The sequence below is a fragment of the Sciurus vulgaris genome (genome assembly GCF_902686455.1).
Source record: "Sciurus vulgaris genome assembly, chromosome: 4".
Lineage (NCBI taxonomy): Eukaryota > Metazoa > Chordata > Mammalia > Rodentia > Sciuridae > Sciurus > Sciurus vulgaris.
In genome coordinates this window covers 68,204,903-68,232,061 of record NC_136464.1, presented here as the reverse complement: position 1 = coordinate 68,232,061, position 27,159 = coordinate 68,204,903, and the positions used below count along the sequence as shown (strand labels likewise).

At 37.3% G+C, this 27,159-nt stretch overlaps 1 protein-coding gene across 3 annotated transcripts in view; it reads left to right on the top strand.

The window, feature by feature from the left end:
* Positions 1 to 26,466, top strand: part of BICC1 (BicC family RNA binding protein 1) — a 265,578-nt gene extending 239,112 nt beyond the window's left edge. The window contains exons 12-22 of one of the 3 annotated variants that reach the window (XM_079138140.1): positions 4 to 200; positions 334 to 466; positions 963 to 1,119; positions 3,147 to 3,312; positions 6,258 to 6,297; positions 6,686 to 6,840; positions 12,715 to 12,871; positions 16,081 to 16,241; positions 18,715 to 18,814; positions 21,483 to 21,561; positions 23,945 to 24,081. In XM_079138140.1, coding sequence (XP_078994266.1) covers positions 4 to 200; positions 334 to 466; positions 963 to 1,119; positions 3,147 to 3,312; positions 6,258 to 6,297; positions 6,686 to 6,840; positions 12,715 to 12,871; positions 16,081 to 16,241; positions 18,715 to 18,814; positions 21,483 to 21,538 — 1,322 coding nt within the window. In that variant the 3' untranslated portion in view covers positions 21,539 to 21,561; positions 23,945 to 24,081. Of the gene's footprint in view, positions 1 to 3; positions 201 to 333; positions 467 to 962; positions 1,120 to 3,146; positions 3,313 to 6,257; positions 6,298 to 6,685; positions 6,841 to 12,714; positions 12,872 to 16,080; positions 16,242 to 18,714; positions 18,815 to 21,482; positions 21,562 to 23,944 lie in introns of all 3 variants that reach the window. The other 2 variants (XM_079138139.1, XM_079138138.1) reach the window with 2 other exon arrangements.
* Positions 26,467 to 27,159: the final 693 nt, after the last annotated feature.

Here is a 27,159-nt window from a genome sequence, read left to right as displayed (position 1 = left end):
TAGGTTTCTCTGCCATACCACACCTTATGATCCCATCTACTGCACAAGCCACGTTAACCAATATTTTATTATCTGGAGTGCCCACCTATGGGCACACAGCTCCGTCACCCCCTCCTGGCTTGACTCCTGTTGATGTTCATATCAACAGTATGCAGACAGAAGGCAAAAAAATCACCTCTTCTTTAAATGGACATGCACAGGTAATGCTCTTCTGCTGCGATAATGGGGTCATCCGTGCTGTTTTAAGACATAAGCTGCTTTAATCTTTACCTGAAATGAATCTTAAATTGTAAATTTATGACCTTATCTCTATGTTATTTTCTATTATTTCAGTCTCCAAATATAAAATATGGTGCAATATCAACTTCATCACTTGGAGAAAAAGTGCTGAGTGGGAATCACGGTGATCCATCCATCCAGACAACTGGCTCTGAGCAGGCTTCTCCCAAATCAAACCCTGCAGAAGGTCAGGAACTGTAACTTTTCTCCTGAATAACAGTCTGGTTTGTTAACTGATAAAGGGGGTCATGGAGAGTCTGTGCAGTGATTTGGAGTTGGTTTTGCTAACCAACTATGACTCATCCTACCTTAGCTATGTGCAGAGGGAATATCTTGAATGAAATGCCAATGAGTATGGTGAAAAGTTTACTGAAAACCACTTTCCACAGAAATACCATTTTCCCATTACATTGGACCTTTCTATGTTAAGTGATTTTACTTATGTAACAAAAAGAGTCAACATACTAAGTATTTTTATATAAATATATCTTCCTTAAGTTGGAGTGTCTTCTTTTTGTGAAGCCTGGATTTGTTGGGGCATCTTTTTACAGCTGAGAACTTTTATGCCTTTATCAGGGTAATAATCTCTGTAGAATTGGGTTCTGATTTTTTCTTGTTACAGATAATAGTGAACTGTAATGTAATTTTGTTTAGATATTTTACTCTGTTCTTCTCCCCTGCAGGTTGTAATGATGCTTTTGTTGAAGTAGGCATGCCTCGAAGTCCTTCCCATTCTGGGAACGCTGGTGACTTAAAACAGATGATGGGTCACTCCAAGGTTTCCTGTGCCAAAAGACAGACAGTAGAGTTATTGCAAGGCACGAAAAACTCACACTTACAGTATGTATTTTAATCTTAAAACCCTTGATTCTGTGAAAGATAGTATATTGCAGACTGAACTTGTTTTAAACTTGGTGGTTAGGACTCTGATTCAGGTCAGGTTAGATCTTTTTTCATTTCTCTTCATAATAATCAATCATTTCAGTAGTTTCTTTTTTTTTTTTTTGCATTGTGGGTTTCAACCCTGGGCCTGGTGCCTGCTAGTCAAGTGCTGTACCCCTGAGCCATATCACTCCTACTTTTAAGGTGTAGTATCTGGTCATTTTTATGCTTGCCTATAGTCTTTATAATCTACTCTTCATTTAGACAGTTGGGTTTATATCTGGCCTCTCAACTACCTATAATTGCTCTGAAACTAACAGTCTTTCTGCTTTTTAGTAATCATTTGGGCCAATTTTTTCTCCTTGATTTTTGCTATTGGAGGTTTTCCCACAGTGAACTCCCTTTCAGTTGGGAGTTCTTTCTGAAACTGTGCCTCCCTTTTTCCAATTTAATTAATGGAAAACTTTTCACTCAATGCTTCACAGTATCATGAATTATGACAAGTCACATTGGGTACAAATGCATGAATTGTATTGACTGGAAAGCTCCCTGACCATGGCAGAGTTGCCAGTGTATCATCCTTGCTCTATTTCCTTTGTCCTTGGTCTGTTTCCTTTTTCTTTGCTGTATTTTTTTTTTTTAAATCTTCTTTCTTTTGTTCTCCTCCAACCCTCCCTGTCCAATTGCTTTCTTCTACTGTCTTCTTAGTTCCTTCTGTATTTTTATGCAAAGATTAGCATATATGTTCTTATTTCCGTCCTTCCTTACTCATTTTTCTTTATGAACTCTGGCCTCAACTTATCCAACTTGCTCTATTTTTCTTTACATGGTATTAATATCTCAAGTTATGTTCTTCAGTATGTTTATCGATTGAACCATTTAGAGCCTACATTTGTTCCTTTCATTGTTGACTGTGTTCTGCACTTTCTCCTCATCTCCCATCTAGATTAAGCAGCATCCTCCAGAATGACCGCCCTCTGCTCATCTCATCAGTTTGATCTGTCCTTCATTTTGCTCCAGTAATTTTTTAAAAATCTAAATCTTATCACATTGTGGCTGAAAGAGCCCCAGTGATCTGCAGTGCCTGTTTCCTTTCCTTATGTTCTTCCCTCCAAACACTGCTATTCTCCTGGCCTTTGGCACCAGTGATCTTGTGATGCCCTTAATTCCCAGTTCAAATGTCCTCTGTGAAGCCTCTCTCAGCTTTTGTCAAGCAAAGTGCATTGTTCCTCCTTTTCAACTCCAGTCACCCTTTCTAAATTCCTCTAAGTTCCCCTGGCACAACTGAATATTTGAATGAATAAAACTGTGAAGACATGAGCAAATCAGTTCTTTGATTTGATCCCTATTTTATTTGAAACAGTGGTACCATTGGATTTGAACTTGAAGTGCATGTATTCTGCACATATCATGTATTGTATTTCAGGTGTTGTCTGTTATATGAAGCACTTTCATGCTCTACCTGTACCCCTAAATAGGCTTTGGAAAATATTTCTTATTTATCTGCTACCCTTATTTTTTACGAGTGTCGTGTGCACTCTACACATGAATGATATCAGATTTACTCATCTCTGTGGAGGCTTTGTACACATGAGTCATTGGTATCTCCTTGATGTATAAAAATGAGAAATCTTGTCTTACCTTATTCCCTCTCTATCATATGCTGTATAATATATATACAACATAGAATGTGTGTATTATGAAACAGTTTGAAGCTCTAGTTCTAGAGTCAGAGTGCCTGAATTCATATTCCAACTCTACCATTTACATTAGAGGTGTGACCTTGAGCAAGGCACTTTCCTCATCAATTCAATGAGAATAACAATAGAACTTACATCACAGCATCCTTATGAGGATTAAATGAGATAATACATGTAAATAGTTGACTAAGGGAAATACGCATAGTAAATGTGGCTCATAGGAAATACTATGCCAGTACATTTGTCTGTATGGTAGAGTGCTAAATTCTAAACTCTGTTTCACAGCAGCACTGACAGGTTGCTCTCAGACCCTGAACTGAGTGCTACAGAAAGCCCTGTAGCTGACAAGAAGGCTCCAGGAAGTGAACGTGCTGCAGAGAGGGCAGCAGCTGCCCAGCAAAACTCTGAAAGGGCCCGCCTTGCCCCACGTCCATCATATATCAACATGCAGGTAATGGAATAAAGCAGAAAAGTCATACAAATGTAGGGTGCTCAGGTGAGGACTTGAAGAATTCACTGAGTGTTTAGCAGTAAGTAGTTACAGAAACTGGCTTTTCCTTCTCTGCTCTGGTCAAAGTGAAATTTAAATATATATGTAATACTTAGGAATTGGTTTTACTATAAACATTAACAATGAAATAGGATTTAGCTTAAATGAGAAGAATTCTTTAAAATATGATATTAAAATGACATAAAATGATTTGTGTCACTGTGCCTAATGCAAATAACATTCATCTGTTATTTGAAAAGAATTTAGATAATGCAAAAGGCTACATTTCTAAGTATTACTGGCTCATGACATTGTCTTAGATAAACAGATCCAATATTCTTTTGTCTGTGAAATGGAGATGATAATTGGTGCCATTTGAGATGGTATAGAAATAATATGAATTTTTTAGTTCCTTGAAAGTAGATGCTGTTATTCTTGATAATTGTGTTGGTTCACACTTTTTTTTTTTTTTTTTTTTTTTTTGGTACCAGGGGATTGAACCCAGAGGTGCTTAACCCACTGGGCAACATTTCTCCAGTCCTTTTTATTTTTATTTGGAGTCAGGATCTCAGTAAGTTGCTTAAGGTCTCACTAATTTGCTGAGACTGGCCTTGAACTTGCTATTCTCCTGCCTCAGCCTCCCTGGAATTATAGGTGTGTGCCACCGCACCCAGCTGGTTCATAGATTTTTATGATTATTTAAAGCAACTTCCTCAACAGGACTTTTCTCTATATTAATTTTCAAAGGTTTAATTACTCTAAATAGATTTCTAACCATGAAATTCGGAAATCTGATTTCCATATAAATCACAATATGAAAGACAAGGATTTTTTTGCTCTGGGCTTAAAAAAAAATCCTATAAATATTCTCATTTTCAGGGCCAGTTATTGGGTAGACTCACTTCCTTCATAGTAGGGATTTTTCTCACTCAGTTCCCCAACCTCCATAAAAAGATGAAAATCTTTTTACAAAATCCTAGAAGCAGACACTCTGCCATAGATAGGTATGTAAAAGAAATTAGTTCATGGAAGTGAGTTACAGGACTAAGTCCCAGAGTGAGCTACAATTCAGTCCTCCTTATCTTTGTTTTAATCCTTTGCATTTGAACATTTCCATGATTTTGTAGGTGACTATTATTATAAAAACCATGGCCTTCATAATGTGTCAGTGTTAAAGACATTTACTTTACTTTGTGTGATAAATTTATTTTTGGTTAGCATAAATTAAAATTCTCCCATTTAAGATGTATCAATTCCCCTTTATCCATCCTGTTGTGTTTTGTGTTCATATTGTGGTTCTTGTCTTCCTTTTTATCAGGTTTATACCTTCAGTGGACCAATTTTATGTCTGTTTTTTAGAATGAATGAGAGTGTTCTCGGTGGCATTATTTCCACTTAAATAGAATAGATGTACTTATGCCATTAGTGAATAGCCAAATTCTGAAATCACTAGAAAATCAATAATAGTCACTGAGCAGTGATAGGAGAAAGATCAAAGACTTCCTTGTTCTCTGTAACTAAAAATGGTATATGTCTCCTGACTGCTCTTGAGTGCTTTGTTGCTAGCTTTCTCTTCACATTTTCCATTCTTCCCCAATTTATTTATAGTTACTTCTCTTATTCAACCCTCCTAAGACTGTAAGTCATTGAGTCTGTCGATTATTTTTGATTAATTACTGTATTCTTCTGTAAAGCTCTCTTTTAACCACTAGGTTCTCAATATTTATTGAGCAAGTCAATCAAGGTTTTTACCACACCCCAACCTTGGACATTAATAATTAAAAAGGCAATTTTAAACTCCTGGTGCCATGTGAGAAGTAGCATTTCAAAAAATGTCATCATACAGTGTTATCTAAAAATCTGCCCCTGTGGATTTATTGTCATCTTCTTAAAAGTTCTAACACCTCCATCCTATTTGTATGGGACAGCCTGTTGACTTCAGTCATCCTGGCCTCAGTATTGTTCAGAGCACATTTCACTCTCAGAAGCATCCTGGTTCAGACCACAAATTACATGGGCACCTACCATGACATAGTCTTCTTGGGAGAAGAGTCAAAGTGATTGTGCCATTTGGTTCTTGATCCTTCTGGTGGGCCTTGGAGAATGCATAAATCAAGTCTTAGCAAGTTCCTAATTTGGAGAATTAAGAATACTAGGTTAGCATTTGAGATGTACCTCTATCTGTACTACTATCCTTAGAAAGGCCTGTCTTGGTCTCTGCATAGATCTGACTCCACCACAGTGACTCATTCAATATTAGTGGAGTATGTGTGTGCCACCATCCTAATCCTGCACCCCCAAACAAAACAAAACCAAAGAAACAAAACTGGATTAAATTTGTTAATGTTATAGATTAACATTCTAGACTGTAATGGTTACAGATCATTTTCATTTTATCTCACCTCAAAAGCAAAGACTATGTCAGTTATTTTCATAACTTCTGAAGTTGTATTGACATGCCACCTCAGGTCATGCTTACCTAGATGAAGAGGGGATTTTGAAACCGAAAGGAGGACAGTAGATACCTGGTAGCATTTTGGTAATGTGTTAGTTTGAAACTTAGTGAAACTGTTATTAAGTTATTCACTACACTTTAGCATATAAATGGTCCTGGTGTACCAGATATTCTTAGTAAATAGGATTTTTTTTTTTCTTTTTGAAGGAAATCTTTACCTCTTGTCATTGATATGACTTCAAGTCAAAAATAGTAATTTGTTATTCTAATTAGTTAGTTTGGAAAGTATGTTTAGATTTACCATGCCTGTGTTAGATTTCTGTCATCCCATGGTGCAGAGCTTATCATGTCTTAAGGGATATAGTCAAAACCTTTGTTATCTAATCATGGAGTCTTGGCATGGCATTTGGAGAAACTGGTAATAAAGACATTTTCTCTGCTTCATTTTTAGGCATTTGACTATGAACAAAAGAAGCTATTAGCAACCAAAGGTATGTGATATACTAATGATTTATACCTTGATTGTTTTTCAGCATATTCAATAAATGGTTTTCAAGAATCATGGTTAGCTGAGAAACTGGTCACTCATAAAAAGAAACCTTGGGTTCAAGGTGCTCAACTTCTGTTGAACCTGAACATGTTTTGTTGAATGTATCACTGTTCCATCAGTTAGAAGTTGTGTAGCCTTTTTTTTTCCCACTGATTGTTACTTTGGGTACTATATTTTATTAGGGTGTTTTAGGCATTTTTTTGTTAAGAAATAAACATTCAGTTATCATTTCTTCAATATATCAAAAGTAACCAAGCTCATCATCACTATTTTATTTAAGAAATACATTAAACATACTGAGAATCTGTCTTATATTCTGTTTTCCAAAGCTATGTTAAAGAAACCAGTGGTGACAGAGGTCAGAACACCTACAAATACCTGGAGTGGCCTGGGGTTTTCTAAATCCATGCCAGCTGAAACTATCAAAGAGCTGAGAAGAGCCAACCACGTGTCCTATAAGCCCACCATGACGACCACTTACGAGGTTTGTAGTCACACTCTGCCCATTCTGCCCGTCTGCTCTCAGCAAAAAGGTCAGGTCCTTCCCCCGCCATGTTCTAAATTATAGACATCAGGAAAAATTATTAGCAGTCATGTGTTTTTGTTTCTAATTTTATAAATGTATTGTTATAAAATTGCATTCTTACATATTTCACTGTTTTATCTGCTTTCTCTCAAAGTTTTGCTGCTTTGCTAAGGAGATGTAAATTGGGGTGTGTTTTTGTTGGGGAAGAAGCATCATAAGTGACCCTAGGACTAAGATGAAGTAAAGGGCAAATGTAATAGTCCATAAAAATGTATAAAGAGGCCTTTTGTCTAAGAGTATCACTAGCAAGGCCACCATAGGGGGAAAAGGCAGATATTCAACCAAAACAGGTTTTCAGATATGAGTTAAAAATTCTCTGTGTTCAGATGAGCCAAGAACACAGCAGGAAATATCTCAAACAAGAGCTCCAAAATTTTTATGTTTCCCAGATGTTGGCTGCACTGCTCAGGGTGAGACCGGGAAGCTGGCATTCCTAGCATGTGGAGGAGGGTCCAGAGTTCCATACTCCTCAGCCAGGCTCCATGTGACTCACAATGCAGGCCTTTTCCATTTGCGAGTGTCAGGTTTTGGCATGAGGCTTTGGTGTGGGGGTGGGGCTGGAGAGCGAGCCCGCACAGTGCACACAGGATACTGGGGGACTGCAAACTCAAACGTGGATGAAAATGATTAATCGAAGAATCAGTGTTCAGCTGGAGCACCGCAGGCTGAAAAACAAATACTGGTTAACGGTTTCATAATTGTTAGTCTAATAACTAGCACTTGTAGTTTGCCCTTCTTTTCTCCACCCATTTTCTTTGTAATAAATTAGACTGTTGATGAAAGGCAAAAAAAGCAAACATGCTGGGTTTTTTTTATTTTTTTCTCTTTAAGTCAAAAAAGAAAATACTATTGAAATTCTTAAAAGAATTGTTTCCTATGGACTTCATTGTTAGTGCTGCAGTAGTCACCTGGCAGACTGTATTTAAAGATTGAAGTGACCTTCAGCAGTGAGAATGTAGGAACCATTATGAAAAATTGCAAGGCTGTGGGAGGTACTCCTCTTGCTGCTATTACAGCTAAGAAAAAATAAACATCTCCTTTTGTTACCAGAAACCTTAAAACTGCAGTGCTAATCTTTAGACTTTGAATTTTGGTGCACCCCATGGTGGCCCACTCCATGCACCCTTGCTTTGGGCAGAGTGAAGTGCTGGGTTGATGATTGTGTTTCTGTAGTTTCAGAGATGAAATAGTCAACTTTAGAAATGGGCATTCAGTTCTTCTCTCTAAAACCAATAGTATGACAAGTTGAAAATGATAATCATTTCAGGAATATAGTAGTCAAATACAGGGGCTATGAGTCTAGTAACCACCACTGACCAGATATGTAGTTCTGGTGAGTAACTTCACTCCTCTGAGCCTGTTTTCTCATTTGGGTGAAGCTAGGAAGACATCAGAGCAAGGGCATGCCATGCTCAGCATGGTGCACAGTAAGTTTTTAGTAATATTGAGCAGCTATTATTCTCACTGTAGAAATTGTCCCAAAGTAAACCAATACCCTGCTGGAAGATGAGATTGTGTATATGAATGCTTATTGGTGGAACTAATTCTGCACATTCAAGCCACTCGTTCATTTTGTACCCAAAGGAATACCTCAGAGTATTATGTTCACCTTTAATGTATTATTAATAATTATCTTAAATCACATTTATTTAATTCCTTGTGGTTTTAGTTTCCATCCACTGTTCATTCAGTTCTCAAAATCTCCCAGTGGGAAAAGATTGGCCCAGAGTGGATAAGTCTTCAAGTAAATGTCAGAAGAAGAACTTGAGGAGTTTACTTTACAAAATTTCCATCTAATACTGATTTAACACCAAAGACAGAGAGCCAAAGACACATAGCCAAAGGTGATATGTAAGTGATACATAAACATGTTGCCACAATATACAGGCATAAGAATTACTTAGTGAGCTTGATAGAAGAAACTCACTTTCTTCCTCCAAGATCTCATTCCGCAGGTAGGGAGTGAGTGGCAACCAATTTTCTGTGTTTTCAGCAAGAACCTAGGATGATTCTGATGGAGGTGACCCTTAGGAATCACTGCTGTAAGGGGATGCAACACTAAAGGGAGGGGTGATGGTAACAATGGGCATAGGAACCTGAAAGATCTCTGCTCCAGCCCTTATCCAAGGTCAGATAGACCATTTGCTGTGGTCAGAGATGTGCCAGGACGCTATCCCTGTGACTGAACCCCTTCCGGTGACTTTTCTTGTTTCCTGTCTTGGGCTAGCCTGCTGCACCATCCTGCTGGTGTCTAGCAGCCCATTCACACTGAGATGGGGGAGGGAGGGCAGTGACTAGCTAGACTGAAGCATGGGCATTCACCATGTATTCTGCTTTTCTTCACTGCCCCTTTGAATGCTACTGAAGGAAAGATATGATCCAGCTTTCTTTAGGAATGATATTCTGGATCTTCTGGGGCTTTGCACTTTCCCTTAATGCATCTCACATCTACTGAAATGGAGGAACAGCGACCCTCACATGGCATCTGATTTTCTCCAGTGGTTATTACCTGCATGTGTGTGCCTGTCCCTTTGTTCTGTCATAAGGGAAGGATTGAAAACAGAGAAGTAAGAATTGTTTCAGTGGATTAGGATGTGGGGAAGGACCTGGGGAACAACAGAGAGAACAGTTTTTATTCAGACCGCATCTATGCTTATAGCACTGATCATTTTAAATTGTATAGTGACTAGAAATACCTCTACCCTCCTTTGGAAAAGAGCCTTTACTCTTTTTCCAAAAGAATGTAAAACCAAATGAACAAGTAGAATGCTGATCTACAAGCAGAAGCAGGTGAGGGCTGCTCGCTCAGTGTGCCAGGGACCAAGGGTTTCCTGCTCCAGGAAGTTTGCTTGAGGCAAGAATTTGATACTTTGAGCTCTGTATTCAGTATTATTGTGAAGCTAGACTTGAGCAATTTTTTCCATTTTTCAGGCAGCCACCAAGAAATCAGTTCATTCCAAACAGCTCCTTTAGATAAGAAGCAGGCACTTTAAAGCTTTTTGGTTTCCTCTAAGACACAAAAATATGACTCTAACCACTTGATGTTATATTGGCACACCAAAAGTCAAACAAAAGGCCGCTTTGATCTGAACCTTCTCTGTCCCATCAACAAAGATACAAAGAGGTTGGGGATTCTTTCTGCCATCCATCTCTTAAATGCATTAGCAGTGGTCACGTATCCTTTGAAGCAAATAAAAGCTTGCATTGGAAATCAAAGATGGTTTTCACATCACTAAGTAGTGAGGGTGTCTGATTCTTTTTAAATCTTTATGAATCTAAGAGTGGAGGAGAGCTGCTCTTTGTGGATATTTTAGATTAGTTAGTAGATAACTAACCAGTAGATATCACAAGATTATGTTTTACTTAATGTTTCCAGAAACCACTATGTTTAACCAGTTCTCATGTAGCTGTGTGAATTAAGTCAGTCTGGATCTTAATGAGTGGTTACATAACTCAAAAAGAGTTTAGATTCCAACATTTGTAATATGAAAGTATCATTCACCATTCCATCACTAATGATTATGGTAACTGTCATGTTTGAGCATTTTTTTTTTTTTTTCTTACTGCATAGGATTTTTCTTGGTTGAAGTACATTCTTAAAGTTACTTTCACTAACAATTCCGGTTTTTGGTTTCAAGAGCCTTACTTCCTCTATATCTCTTCCTAAAAGTCAGCAAAGACATCCTTAAGATGTAGGGAAGAGAATCTTTGAGATTCATTTAGTACTTTCACAAATACTAATTACCTTCTGTGTTCTAGATACAGTTCTATTCACTAGAGAATACAAGGTTCTTGCTTTCAGAAATAGAACTTTCTTTTTTGGTAATTAGGAAGAAACACAAAACAAATAAACAAGAAGGCATTAGGTAACCGACCCAAATAAATATGAAACAGAGGAGGGTGCTTCAGATTGGGTAGCCACAGAACAGATGGTATGAGCAGATATGACAGGCAAGCTCTAAACCCCAGTGGATAAGAAGCACCAATCTTGGGCAACAGTATTAAGCTAAGGGAGCAGCTGGTGCAATTGTCCTAAAGTTAGAAGTAGCTGGTGAGTCTTGGAGCCAAAGGAGATAGAGTAGGGGGGCATTAGTGATGGGGTTGGAGAGAGGCAGTTCTGGAACACCTCAGCCGGTGGTAAAGTACAGTGCCAATTATTGAACAATTACGAAGCTCAGTTTTGTAGCACCTCTGCCTATGGTAAAGAATACTAGAAATTATAGCTCAATTTTGGAACACTTTTGCCCAGGGTAAAGTAAAATGAAAATACATTACAAGACTTTACACTAAGGCATGATTTGTTCTAAGCTCCATTTTTAAGAAATCAGTATTGCTTCATATACAATAGATTATGGGGGAAGAGGAAGCAAGAACAGCTTTAGAATGGCCATTAAGGAGGCAGTTGGTGACATTTGTAGATATGGAGAGCAGTGGGCAGATTTGAGTCATATTTAGCGATAATTGATAGAACTCACTAATGGACTGGATATATTGAGGGATTGAGGAATCAAGAATGAACCTTCAAATTTCGACTGGCACAAATGTGAATGAGTAGTAGTATGACTTGCTAGGATGTAGGAGTTCAGAGAAAGGAGTAGTTTGGGGGATAACTGATGGGGATGCATAGTTGGTGCATTTTTAAGCATATTATTTAAAATACTTCTCAGATTATAAAATGAGGGTACAGGATTGGCAGGTCTGATTCTAAGTTTCAATGGAGAAGTCAAACCTAGAGGCAGAAATATGGGAGTCACTGAGCTTTGAAAGAGATTTGAGATTACTTAAAGAGAAAATAGAAGAAAAGAAATCCTAGTACCAAGCAGCAGGATAATGTGAAATTTAGAACAGAAAAGAGGAGCAGCAGGATAATGTGAAATTTAGAACAGAAAAGAGGAGGAAGATCCTACAAATGATACAGTGAGGTAGGTAGAACACCTGGGGACTGGACTGTCATGATGCCAAAGATGGAAGTATTTAAAGGAGACCATATTTAGCTGTGGTTATGCTGCAAGATTGAGTGAAGTTTATCGAAGGGAACAGTAAAGGATTCCCTTGGAATTGCCTAGAGAACATAAATCTTTGAAAATCAGAATCGTGACTTTGAAACTTTAGAATAAAGTAGGTTACCCATAACACAGTGATTTAAATAAATGATTAAAAGAATGAATAAATACAAACTTAATGCAAACTTTGAAATGTTTTAAATTATTATTTTCATAACTTTGAAGAATTTTAAAGGGTAAATTATTCTTTGTCTACTTTGTTGGAGAGACCATTACTTGTTTGCAGGAGAATAACACAAGCATTTCCAGACCTGTCTCCAACATCTGACTGTTGGTCTGGGAGCTGGAGTCTTTTCAAAGCATTGGCTCTACTTGACCCTTCTTGTGTGAAACAAGGCAAAGAACCTCTGCTATACTAGCTGGAAGATTTGCTTTTTGGTTCCTGAAAGTAGAGAGGAGTGTCAGGAACCAGTTTTCCAATTATAAAATTAGAAAATCCCCTTTATAGGGGATTCTTTATACTGGGTACTCCCAGAATGCTGATCAGTTCCCCATAAAAAAGGGAAAAGACTCCACCTTGTACAGTACGTGTGTCACTGGTTGCCAGAGGACAAAAGCTATGGTAAGGAAACAATCTCTTCTTGAGAATCAGCATGCAGTGTTGGCAAAAGAAGTAAACAGTGATGGTATGACTTGGGTTCTTTCCTCCTTCTACCATGAGAAACTCACTTTATCAAGCATTTTCTTACATGGCTTTAACTCTTCACAGGGCTCATCAGTGTCTCTCTCACGGTCCAACAGTCGTGAGCACTTGGGAAGTGGAAGTGAATCTGACAACTGGAGGGACCGAAATGGAATAGGACCCACAAGTCACAGTGAATTTGCAGCTTCTGTTAGCAGCCCCAAGCGTAAACAAAACAAATCAAGTGAGTTTTGACTTTTATTCATACTTTTAAGCATAATCAGCTTAGAATGTGCTAATTCGACTTGAGGTAATATTGAACTGGTTCCTGAAACGTCAAGTGCTTGGTATAATCCATGGGCCACCATCTCTTTGTAGCTTTATCTGTGTCTCCCAGTGAAGCAGGTCACTTGGTTCTCTCCTCTCATTGCATTTTGTACACCCTTGCACTCTGGAGTATCCTGAAGTATAATGATTTATTTCTCTCTCCCTATAGAATTTGAGCTCTGCAAGTCAGAGACCATTTATTCAAAAAACATTTATTAAATGCCTGTGGGCCAGGCATTCTGTTAGTCTGTGTCTTGTTATTTTTTCACAAATGCCTACCAGATTGTCTGACACTTAGGAGGTAGTGTAGGTGCTCAGTAAATGTTTGTGGATCGAATAATACAGAAACATCCAGCTTACCAGGAAAAGACAAAGACGGAAGAAAACATTTGAGAGAAATCTTAGCATTTAGGCAATTGAACAAAGACTGACCAGTGTAGCACTGAAAGTAAAGAGCAGGATTTGGATTTTTAAATTGACAAGATGTAGTTGAACTAGCCTAAGTAAAACAACAGTACCCCGCTTTAAGCATGGGTGTTCTGTCTGAGCAAATACAGCTAAGACTCAGGATGAGTCCATGCTTTGTCTGCAATAGCACCTGCAGTTCTGGGATGTTTATATAGGTTAAAGAGACAGGAATTAACATAGTCATCACACGATGTACTCAATTCCTTTTTTCTGGGTTTTTGGCAAATTTTGGAATTCCAAAACGTGTAGCTTGGAGTTATTGGAAGACTACTTGAAGAAAGGCAAACTACATAAACTCCATAGAACTTGGTAACAGCCGGTTGTTACCATCAGTCAAGTCAGCTGTGTTGTCAGAAGTCTCAGATTTAAAAAGACCAGTCATATTTTTGGCCAAGTCTAAATAAGAAAACAAGATCAATTCTTTCATTCCCAGGTGCACTGTCAGTAGCAGCCTGGAGACTTGCTATTATTTACTGGCAGGATCCTCCAACTCTGACAGTCTGATTGGACTGAGAGGCAGGCTGGTGCCAGTTACAGATCTTTGGGTATAAATGACCTACTAGAGTTAGTTTTGTGCTTTTCTTAAACTTTACTTACTTTCTCTTGTATAATGCTGAATAATTGACTATACTATGTAATTGAATTGATGTTTAGAATTAAGATGGAAGAATCACCAATAAAAATAAATGATTAAAGAAGCCCAGTTGTTTGGCCTTTGTCAGATGTTTAAGAGTGTGAGGAGTTTTGAAAAGGTCATGGAAACCAGTAGTTAAGATAAAAAGAAATGTAAGAAAGTTGTGGGCCATTATAAATATTTAACAGAATAATTTCAACATCTGTTCTTCAAATTTTTACTATTTAGCAAAACAATATTCTTAAGTAAAAGCTACCTTACCTTTTTTTAATTTGTGTAAAATCTTTAAAGTGTGCAGTGTGTTTTATACTGGTAGAACATCTTAATTCCCATGAGTCTTATTTCAGTGGCTCAATAATTACATGTTGCCAGTGTTATCATACTAACCAGCACAGCTCAGATAATTTTCCTTAATACCTTTGTCAGGGTCTCCAGAGCTTCCCTTTTCCCTGGGTATCCCTGTTTATTTCCAGTTACTATAGTGTAGTTTTCAGTAGCTTCCCTTTTACCATCTGAAAAGTAAGTTTCTTATTTGCACAATAAATTATATGGCCAGCCTGCCAGTGACTTCCATGTTCTCAAGTCCAGTGATCACTCAGTTGTGCTCATGGCATTCAGCTTTGTGTCACCGTTTTTAAAAATTAAAATAGAATATATATACACATAAGTATGTATATATATTTTTTTTAAGATGGACACATTTTTAAAATTTTTATGTGGTGCTGAGGATAGGGCCTCACACATTCTAGGTGAGCACTGTACCACTGAGCACCTGTCCCTTTGTGTCACCTTTGACCTAGCACCTTTCTGGTCACTCCTCAGTCTTTTCTGCTTCACCTTTAAATGACAGGCCTCAGTATTTTAGGATCTTGTTCTGAGACTTTTCTCTGCATATTCTCCTTACAAGAGAGAAAACATCTGTTTTTAAGAGAAAAAGACAACTTATCAGGAAATTCCTTTTACTTGAGATATATAAAGGGCATCTCTGTTGGAAAATGGAAATGACTGGAAAGAGTGACTAATGGCACCAAAAACCCATGCAAAACAAGACTTAGGTCTGGTAGATGCATGGAACCCTAGAGTAGATTAAATGGATCAAGACTGCATTAGGGGAGTGTCTTCCTCATCCCTCATCTCTCTAGGAATCCTTCCTGAAGCTGCATCAGTAGAGTCAAGGACAGCTTTCCCACCTAGCAAGAGCCATTCGTTGGTCAGGGAGGCAGGAATTATCTGAGCAGCTCTGCTCAACCCTCCAGATCAGCGTGTTTGTATGTTGAGTGAAATACCTGACAGGTTCAATGGTCCATCGCCCAGCCTTGTTTGTCACTTGGTCTGAGAACCACAATGTGTTGAAACCTTTTCCCACCAAATCATCTGTGCAGGCAAGGCAAACCTCTGCATTGCTGTGTTAGAATTTCCCTCAAGAGACAAATTATTTTATCATAATTTAAATCCAGGAACTTCAGCATATCATTCTTATCACTCCTTAAATTATTCCTAATTTTAGAAGTGCTGTTTAGTGAACTTACCGCACAGTTTTATTTTCCTAGGGAATGAGATTTATGTTGCAATATCCTACAGTTTCTGACCAAAGAAAAGCACAACCAGGGATATAGAGGGCCACCTGCTATCTAAGAGGAGTCTGGACTGTAATAACATCCCACACTTTATTGTGTCTTCCTTCCAACTCTTCATTTAATTCACATTAAGTCAATTATAAAGAGTGAGTGCTTCTGAATGCTCAGGGAGAATATGATGAATGATTATTAACTACAGAGGCACTGCTGCTGAATTTCTGCCTCCCAAGTGTAACTTTTAAATGGCAAGAGCCTCCCTGAAAGCAATAACCAGCATTTCCTTAATGAAAAGCCAATATTTCAGTAAAGGATTGCTGTAGTGCTGCAGCTACTGCACTGTTCAGTGAAACAATGAAATCTGAAATATTTGGGTGATTAAAACTTTTAATTAAACCATGTTCTCTCTGGGCATTTACACTTCCAGTCTGTCTTTCCTTTGCCTTTCAGCGGAACACTATCTCAGCAGTAGCAATTACATGGACTGCATTTCCTCGCTGACAGGAAGCAATGGCTGTAACCTGAGCAGTTCCTTCAAAGGCTCTGACCTACCAGAGCTTTTCAGCAAACTGGGCCTGGGCAAATACACAGATGTCTTCCAGCAACAAGAGGTCAGTCGTTACTTATTTTCCTGGTGTCTTTGTTTTGGTAATGCATATGACAACCTCTAGAAGGAAATCACTGATTGACCTATTGCTGTGCCGTCACTGAGCATTTATTCAAGTCTCATAGCTTGTTCTTGCTAAGGAAAATGTCATTCCACTACTTATTTATTTACTGCAGGTAGTAAACACAGAATAGCAGAAATACAGAAAGCAGTGTTTGCAAAAGTGCACCATAGCCTTCTTTCCATTTTAGCTAAAAGACCTAGCTCTGCTGTGTTGACTCATAGAAGCTGTTGGATTCATAACTTCACTAAGGTCAGTGTCAAGGCTGCAGTTTACAGGATTTCCTGAGTCTGTTAACAATCGTAGAAGTAAATAGCAACATCTGAAAAAAAAATCTTTAGTTATTTTTGATCCATTAGACTGTTCTCACAGAATATCATATTTTCTCACATGCTTATTTATTCATTAAATGACTGGGTTTTGACTGAACTGAAACAGAACTGAGTTATTCTGAACCTTCTCTACTTTGGATTTTGATCATACTGATCAGTCATGGCCCACTATGCACTGGCATACAGGACAAAGCCCTGAGCATGATGCATTATAAAAATACATCATGTTACTAGAGCACACAAACCTAATGCCTCATAAAATCAAAATGGTTCTATAACTTTCTCTTTTTCAAATCAAGACATAGTCCCAGTTTGATGCTAGTTGGCTTGATTTCATGTCAGAGAACATTGATTAAAGTTATTCTTTTCCAGGCATGTACCAGTTGATAAAGAATTGAAGGTTTTTATAGGTCATTTGTATCATAAATTCAGTGTATTGCCCATGGCTTAATAAATAATTAAGTTTAATTACTGAATGTTTTTGTTATACTAAGATTGCCACGTAGAGCTGAATTTCAGGGAATTGATTTTATATTCTTTCCTCTGAGTTAGTGTTATTTTAACTAAGGATTTCTAATTTGGATAGCCCTTTACAGTGCTATCTCCATTTATTTAGTCTTACTGGTTCAATGAGGGCAGCTGACTTGGAAGCACAAGGGCAAATGTAGTATAACTTGTCCAGACCCAGAAGAAAATGTTATTCATTGGTATCTAGGTTTGACTTTACTTATATTTCCTACTTGAGAAAGCATAATAAACTTATCTTATATACCTCTTGTCCCATACCACCAAAAATAAAACATGTGCATGCACAGCCAGAATAGCTTTATCTAATATTTTATTAACTAGGCCTGTGGCTTACACGCTTGCTGCCTGATTTTGTCAATTAAATCTTATTGAGCACAACCACTCCCATTTGTTTATGCTTTGTCTGTGGCTGCTTTTACGCTACTATAGCAGAGCTGAGTAGTTGTAAAGAGACAATATGGCCTATAACATTTTCTAAGTGCCTTAAGTCTGGGGAACTTGAACTAGAGAATCTATTAAACAGAACTTCAAAAATCATATCTTTAGAGCCATGATCAATGATCTTAAGGTTTTATAAGATCTAGATGTACCTTCAAAATCAAATCAGAACATATTAAATTGTGTTCAGTATAACTTAATGAAAAGTATATTTTACTTTTTAATGTTGTGGCAATCTTTTTTAGGATATTTTCTAAGAGTCAACTATGATTTAACAAGAATCCCCCATGAAATAATCTCATGAGATCAAATTTATTATAAGCATGTTGAAGATTCATTTAGCAACTTTCACAGATGCTATATCAATATACATTATTGAACAACCATAGCTGCTAGTTACCTAACCCCTCTGGTGAACTTGTTGCTTTTCATCAACAGTCACATTTGATGGTTACCACAGCCCTGTGTTATTAACTCCCTGTGCCCACAGCTACTAATGGCAGAGTTGGGATCTGAACTCCAGGCTCTGGCTTCAAAGGCTGCAGCCTTTCTAGTCCTCCACATTATAAGACATAAGAATAGTGGAATCATTGGGCTATTTCCCTCTATACTTTGTTGTTACCAAAGAATCCAGTTGCAGTATTCCTGCAAATACTATTTTTGTGCCATTTTCAGAAATAATCTGCTGGGTTGAGCCAAGCAAACTGTATAGCCTGTAGATCTAATATAGTCTAGGAATTCTATCAGTTTTCTGTACAACACAATGGAAGATACCATCTGTTGTGTTACTTAGTTTCATTCTTACAAAGATTCACTTAACCAAACCAGAATCTAAAACTAAGAAATATTTTTTCTTTATTTCTGGACAAATAATGTATTCCATTTAAAATAGTATTGTATTTTCCTTTTTGCCATAGCTGCCAGGATACTCAGAGCTAAGTTTTCTGCTGGAATCATCACTTTTATTTCACTATCTTTGTTTCCTAATCCTCCGTCCCTTAGCCACTACAGTTAGTTTTTGGAGGTAGGCATCACATAATTAATAAATAGTTATAATGAGGTGATGGAGAAAATAAATACTTAATATATTGGCTATAGATTGTTTTTTTTACCCACAGATTGATCTTCAAACATTCCTCACTCTCACAGACCAGGACCTGAAGGAGCTGGGAATTACCACTTTTGGTGCCAGGAGGAAAATGCTGCTTGCAATCTCAGGTGAATATCAACGTTCATCTCATTTTAAATCTGAAAAACCTCTGCCAGTGGTCTCATCCGGTGAGGCTGGTTGTTGTCATCAGCCACTTGTTGATACTCTGGTTCAGCGGGTTCTTCTGTCAACAGTGTGATAAATGCTGAGAATATCCCCCTCCTTCATCCAGCAATGGCTTGCTAATCCTTGCCTTGACAATGCTTTCCCTTAGAATAGATCGCGTCAAAAAGAGCTAACCAAAATTGCCCCATGCAGAACGTGCGACTGGGGGAGGGGAGCTGGCGGTTTATTCTCCTGTTTACAGTTATGTTACAAAATAATCGCGGGGTTCATGAATGATTTTTTTTTATTAGATACCATGTTCAAATGTGTGTCCTTGCATACCCGCCAAGATCACTACTCTGAGGGAAAAAAAGGACACTCGTAGTTTGCAACCTGACAGTTTGTCTTGATACTTTTAAATGTTCTCAATGTTTTAATAGAATTTGTGGCTCACAAATGAATATAGCATCCTGAAGGCAGTCACAGAATGAAGGAAAATAATGTTTCTCCCCTTGACCAGCCTTCTTTGTGCATCTGTTGCCTATTCTGTGTATTAGACAATGCTCTAGGCTTATCTATTAGGTGCCGCTCATTTGGAAATAATTGAGCCAGCTGAGTCAGGAGTTGGCAAATACATAGTAATGTACCTCAAAAATGTGTTTAGAGAAATGAAATTGAGATTAGTTTTTGAAGACTTTCCAATAAGGCTCTTGAATATCAAATTTATATGTGTACCAGTCTCTCAAAAAGACACTAAAGCCAAGAAAAATGACTTACTTTTTCAGAGGATTGAACTTGCAGGCTATATTACCTCTATCAGGCAAGTGGTTACGTCCAATTGGTGAAAGTTCATTCCATACAGCATTCAACTAATCAGATCAGCAAATAAGTAAAACCTCTGTGATTCTTTATTTAGCAGCACATTGCTTACTTTACCCACTTCCCCATAAGAAATCCTTGATCGGAAGTAGGTATAAGCATAGCAGCTTTGATATAGGGGTGGGAATTCTGCCAGTGTACTTCCTGGTGGCAACTGTTCAGCACCTCCGTGGACAGAGTTCTGCACACATCAGTTTTAGAAATCTATCTTGACCTAGTATACCCAAGAGACTGCATTAATGGTATTCCACAAGGTAGTAACATAATTCCTGTTTACTCATAATTTATCATGATGTAGTGAAAGAAAAGTGCCCTCAAAAAACTGCATTATCTCTGCCAAGTTGTGGGTCCTTGGGTGAGTTTTCAAACCTCTTTTGGTTTATTAATACTGAAGATAGATTGGAATAGATGATTGTGTAAGGTCACCTGCCATTTCTAAGACCTGTCCTTTTATGTAACATGTCATCAGGTTTATGGAAATAGACAATAATGTTAACATTAAGTATTACTAGCAATGATACTCCCTTCGTTCTTTCTTCTTACCAGTTGTGGCAATAGGGTGGTCGGCTTTGTTTTACACCATTAAAGCTCATCCTGCAAAGGGTTATTCCTAGACTTAAATTAACTTTTATTATGCTTCATATTCTTTTATTAATTTTCAAGTGCAACGGCTATGAAATTTTATTTACTTACAATTGAGTCAAAATGTCATCGATATGGCCGGCCATTTTTTATACCAGTGAACTATACACTGCAAAACTCCGCCATCATTCACCTACAGTTTAACCAGAATGGTCAGTGAAAATATATGATGAAAATTTAATTCTCACTTGTACCAATACTAGACTCTGTTGAAGCTTTTCAACAACAATCAAATATCTCTGAGTAGCTTCCCTAGGTTTGCAGCTGGATCATCAGTACCTTTACTCTGCAGTACTTTTCACTCTGGGTTGTGGGAGTAGGGCAAGAATTCAGAAGGGAATTTTTGAATCCTCTTTAAAAAAAAATTCCCCAACATCGTCTTCACGTATGATTGTATGGCCACCTTTGTAGAATGCCTCTCCGTGGGAGTCACAGCTCCTCTTGCTTTTAAAGGGAATTAGAGATGTTGAATAAGACTGCCTTATAAATGCTTTGCATCCGCAATTGAAGTATTTGATTAAGGAGGATTTCACCTTAACTTTGTTGAGTGCATTCGTTTGAACCCAGTAAATTGTTTTCTCTGCAAGTAGTAAGTTTTTAGTGAGAACCCTCATCAAAAAAGCCTCTTTCTTCCAGTTCAACTTATCTGGGTAACAAAACACATCCATTTATAGTCCCAGAACATTCCTTTTTCAGATAGACACAGGCTAGCTAGGTAGCCCTGACTTACATTTGTCTTGTAGTTATGCTGTTTGGGTAGGTACATAGTTTGTTCAAAAACCACTTTTTAAATGCTTTACAGATTGTAACGTTGGAGTTGTTCTTTCAAGTATGAGGTTTTTGTTTTGCTTTCATCTTGGACCAGATAACATGTAATGTTATAGGAAGAGGTGAAATTTATCTCTGGTAGAGATGGATTCAAGAATAAATTAGATCTTTATTTTCTTTTCAAATTTGTGATTTTGTGAAAATTCACAGATTTCTGAGTAATGTAGTGATCGTTTAGCTAGCTGGATGTGCAGAGACTCAGTGAAAGGAGTTAGCATCCTGCTTACAGGCTTCCCATCCCAGCCTAAGGTAGATCTAACATTTCCCAACCTATTCTTTTAGTTTGTGACTCTGTTCAGATCCGCAACAAGATCCTGAGAGCTGCCAGGATTGTGTGAACCTTGGAATTTCAAAGAAAAAGGTTGGTATTTTTCCACACTATCCCTTAGGCTTACTGAGGGAAAAAAAAAAAAAAAAAAAAAAGGAGGAAGGAGTTTGCTTTTTAATTTAAAAAACAACAAAAAGCTCTAATCTTTTCAGTAGAATTTGATCCTTGCTTGATGACCTCTCTAGAAGATTTTTTTTAAAATGCAAAGCACAAGTGTAACATGTAATTGTTAGAAACTACATCTTTAAGAAATTCATCTTTAGGAGATGGTCAAATTCCTTCAGAACATTTTCTTTTTCAAGCTGATGAAACTTATCAGAAAAAAAATCTATATTTTTAAAAATTATCTTTAGTGATTCAATCATTTTCATGAGCTCTGTTGCACATGTGTGTGCTAGAAAAGAATGAGGATTAGCCTCAGTCCTTACCTTTCCTTCTCTATGACAGTGGTCTGATTTGTAGGTTTATTCTCCTGCAAGAAAACAAAGACCAAAGATAGTCTCCTAGTGTGACTGTGGTAAACTTTTCCAGGGGAGTCATTTGTTCTTAACTCTTCTGCAAGTTTGTCTTTAAATACATTCAACCTTGATTTGTGAATTTTAAAGTGCTATAGTTACGGGTTTTTTCCTTTAACAAAATGCACTTGTTCAGCTTTTAATGGAATTGTCATTGGTATTGTGATTCTGCAGGAACTTGAAACAGTAGCCACCAGGAGGCATGCTGACATGTATCCTTGTAAAGATATTGTCCCTGTGTTTTTTTTTTTAAAGAGTTTTTCAGCATTTCTATTTAAAAATAAATGTCATACTCTGAATATGAAATAATGCTGTCATTGAGGTGTGCCTGGATTTACCACTTTCTTGGGGTTGTCTTCCTGAGACTCCCGGTGGTCTTCTTTATCTGGTGGGTCACTCAGGGTATTGACTTTGTATCAGGGAAGTGGGGCTTCAGACTTATCACTTAGCAGATGTGTGGAGAAGTGACTTGCACTGTTTTTAAAAATCAGTTATCAGTAAAATAGAGAATGGTAATTTTAGGGAAGAATTGAATAGCACATATATAGAGTAGTTTTCATATAATAAGTGCTAATAAATCACTTATTTGTCTTCTCTCCTAAGAACTACATGTGAACCAAAAAGTGGTGTCTCCACTGTGTCTTTGATCCTTTTAGAGCAGGAACTTACTGTTTTGGAAAGCATTAGGCTACAATGTTAAGGATGTTGATCCATCTTTCAAAACTCTGGAACATTCTGACCATATGGCCAGAAGAAAGAAACAAACAAATAGCCTGTCAGTGTTCTTATCCCTAGCATTATGTCTCTGATCATAGATTTAGGATTGTGTGTATATATGGTTGAAAAAACAAATTCCATAAGATATTGAATCACCTGTTCCAACTACCCACAAAAAATGAAAGACAACTTCTAGTCAACTGCATAATATTTCTGCTGCACTTGAAATTGAATAAAGATATTTGTCTTTGGTGTTTATCAGAAACTGATTTCTAGAGTCTGACAATTTTACTTGTGTGAAGTTAGTTCCTTCAGTGAGTCCAGGGTCTATTGATGGTGGGGCTGCTTAGTCATAAACAAGGTAGTCTGCTTCAGTTAACTCTTCCCCTTTCTGGCTAATAATCTTAATACTTGACAGTAGACAAACTAAATGGTGTTCTCTAAGTACTCTCATTTCTTTACAATTAAAATAGCATACCTCACTTTTCCCTGAAGTTTTGGATTCAAGTATTGTTTGTTCTCAAGTATTAATTTTCTAAGCTGTACTAAGTTGAATTTTTATTCAAAGAAACCTTCTGACATGCTGCTTCATAATTCTCACTCAAGAAGACTTCATGTTTCTGACTCAGGAAGCATATAATCTATGAGTCGGGGAGCTGTGGGGGCTGTGGCTTAATTGGGTACTCTTACAATATCCTTGGCTATGGGGTCTTCTTTTCACATCTGATTTTAATAAAAAAGTGGTTGCTGTGTTTGACATGGGTAAGTTCACTAAGCATAATGGTCTGTGTCATTGGTAATAGGTCTTCTCATCTACTTTTAGTAGCCTTGATTGCCCCATCACCCTCTGAAATGACCTGTGGGTAGGTCAAACTGTTTCATGTGGTTAGAAGATTCAGAGAATGACATAATCCCCCAGGAGGCTTACAAGCCACAGTAAAAACTATTCGCTGTCCTTCCTTTTCTAGGCTACCAATATGCTGCCTCTAACAATCAGACTTTCTAGTAGAATCTTAGAAATGTCTTGACCATTAACTGAAAATTTTCCTTTTGCCACCAGATGAGTTTATCCCCAAACCTACTCCGTTACCATTTTCAGAACTCTAATGCCGTATCCTGTAGCACATGGAACATCTCCACTGAGCTGCTAGCTGCTAACATTTTTTTTCCCCCTCTCTCTCTAGAACTAAATAAAAACCGAAGAAAGCTCTTTGAACCACCAAATGCACGCACCTCTTTCCTGGAAGGTGGAGCAAGTGGAAGGTTACCTCGTCAGTACCACTCAGACATGGCCAGTGTAAGTGGCCGCTGGTAGCAGTCGCCCCTAGGCACATGCCCACAAGTAACTATAGAGTTGGATGCAGGAGATCTGTGAACAGCCTGCCCTGCACGCCTTCTTCAGCACTCCGGTGTCTGGTATCAGGACCAAAGTATCTTATTTGCACCTGTGCTTTGTGGCAGAAAGGAAGAAAAGAGAGAAGATGTTCTTATCTTGCCATACAAAATACCAAATGTGGATAGCTTTTTTTTAAAATGGCAATTGGACAGAATTTGAGGATAGGGCTTTATTTCCTGTTTTTAATTTACCTGTATAACATATGCACTGATTTTTTTTATACTTAAATGAAGGATAAATTGACATCTGGGATGCCAGAAAACTTAGAAGTTATTTTGTTTGCTTGTTTTGGTATTTGGGGGATTAAAAAGAAATAATCAAAGTGGAATTTTCTGGTACTGCTTTAAAATACTTATTGAGGCCTTTCAGCACTTTACATATTCTAATTTCTTGTCCTGTGGAACTTTTCTCTCTAATTATAATGTCACCTGACATTGGTACAGATCAGATTTAGTCATTTTTGTTTGAAATGGTACTGGATATTGATTTCTGTGCAGAATATTCTGTGACTTTGGGAAATGTGAGTCCACTTGGTTATGGTCCAATTCTGTTCATTTATGTCAGCATCCTAGAAATACTTAGCAATGAACTAGTTCACAGTAGCAGGTGCAAAAACAGACCAAATGGACTTTGCAATATTAACCCTTTGCAGTCATTGTATTTAGCTGCTGCCTATATTGCTAAAATGATTTTAATGGTTGTCTGAAGGCAAAGGGCTGTTTTTTGTTTTTTAGCATACTGCCAGTAAAGGACACTTATTTATATCAAACTTTTATTTTTAGATATTATAAGCATACAGTACATAATTGATGAAATTGATATTTACTAGAGATTTATGGTAGAGAATGGATGGCATTCAATAACTGGAGTCCTAGATTGTCACTTTATTTAAAAAGACAAACAATCCTCTGACAAGACAGCACTGTTGCCATTATGAAGAGAAAAAGATCGTGGTTCTTATGATGCACTCATTAGCCACGCTCCGTACGGTCGTAGGACTTTCCTAAAACTGTCTGCTTGTTTGTTGAGAATGGAAAGGCTTTATTTAAGTCTCCGGGGTTATAGTTTATAAAGATTGCTGAATTCTGAAGGAAAAAAAGGACTGCTAAGTGGCTGGATTTATTGTTACATTCTTATACTGTGAAAGTCCAAGAAATCGGGCAACATTGTTTCCTGAGTCTTTTCAGACATCTTATTGTGGATTTATGAAGGGTTTTCAATCCGTGAAGAAAATCACTCAAGTGCCTTTCTTTCTTCAAAGCAATATTTCCACTATATTAATTTTTTGGAAAACTTTCCCATAGGAAAAGTTGTCAATTACCTGTAATGATTTATTTATGTTCAGTATCTTAAGACTTTCTACATGGACATAAACCACCCTCATGTGCTCTCAGCCAAAGGAATTAGATTACACAACATTGGGGGAATTACACAAATGTGGTATAAGAGGTACACCTGACATTTTTCCATGACTAAGTCTTATCATTAAAGAACAAGAATTGATATTTTGCACACAGAAAATTTTTCACCTGAAGTTTTGGTTATATATCCTTGAAGGCATAGACCATGAGCCTGTCATAAAATTAACAGTTTTATCTGGCATTAAGTGGCTACCCATTCCTCAACTACACCTAATTTGCTTAAGAACACAGAACTAAATCCTTCCCTTTCCAAATACCATGTGCATGTGTATACAGATGATCATATGCATCTCCCTGCCTTATTTGGTTGTATTAATTCACAGCATAACAGTTGGATTTGTTTCCTGTTCAACAACTCAATTCTCTAAATTTTTCTTAAATAGGACCTTCCCTAAATTAAAAAAAAAAAAAAAATCATCTGGAGCTTGTTTCCTAGCTCTCTACCATTTGTATTTGCAATAGAAGGAAGACAGAATGAACATGCAGTATTCAGCTGACAGTGGTTTTATGAACAGACTTTGATATGCCAAAAGGGAAAACTGTCCCATTTAAACTAGATTAAATAGGGTGGCTAAAAATAAAACACTGGAAGTTATTTCACTTTCTCTTGATGCAATAAGGGAATATGACACTACAGTATACAAAGATATCGGTGTTATGATGCACAAAATATTTGGATTATTTGAAAAAATGTTAGCTTTTAATCAATCTGTGCCTTAATAGTGACTGGTTATCTGTAAATATAGAACAGATACAGATTGTATTTTTGTGTGGGTTTTTGTCCTTCTAGTGACTTTTTTAAAATGAGAGATGGAATTAACATTGAAAATGGGAATTTTTCTAAACTAATCAATTGTTACATGAGAAATAAATTTATATAACCCCTTTGTATTGCTCTTATTAGAAATGTGTCTTCTTTTTAAAAAAAAAAAATTTACACAAACTCTATGCCTGTCTTCACATTCTAAGAAAACTTTTTTTAAAAATCTTGGACGAATTTCAGCAAAGTTGAAAGATGTTTCTGCAGTAGAATTGAATATGCATTCTCTCCCCTCTTGTTTTGCATTGACAGAACTCATTTTCAACCAGAAGTTAAGGCACTTTATTTCAGCCAGTGAATCTAGGACCAGTAATCAATCATTGTTTCTCTGACCACCCATAGGTACATACAGAAAGAGTAACATTATAGAACAGGCTTTATTCTTGTTATTTCTGTATTTTAAAGACTCAAGTGTATGACCACTTTGACAACCTCATCCATCAGCAGAGGCACTCCAGAACTGACCCTGGTTCCCACTTCAGGGACTGACCAGTGCTATCTGTCATGCCAAAGACTAATTCTCAAACTGGAATTGCTACTGCATTAGTAATTCTGAAATTTGGCTAAGTTTTTAAAGAAACCCTAACCCTCTGCCCGTTTTGCTCCCAGGATTATCTCCACTTAAATTATCTGTGGTTAATTGATTCTTGAAAGTTCTACAACTAGAGTCCTTTGAATAACTGAAATCTTATCACTGACCTAATGAAAAATTATTATATACTTATGTTTGTATTTATGCACAGGTACAAATACATGTACATA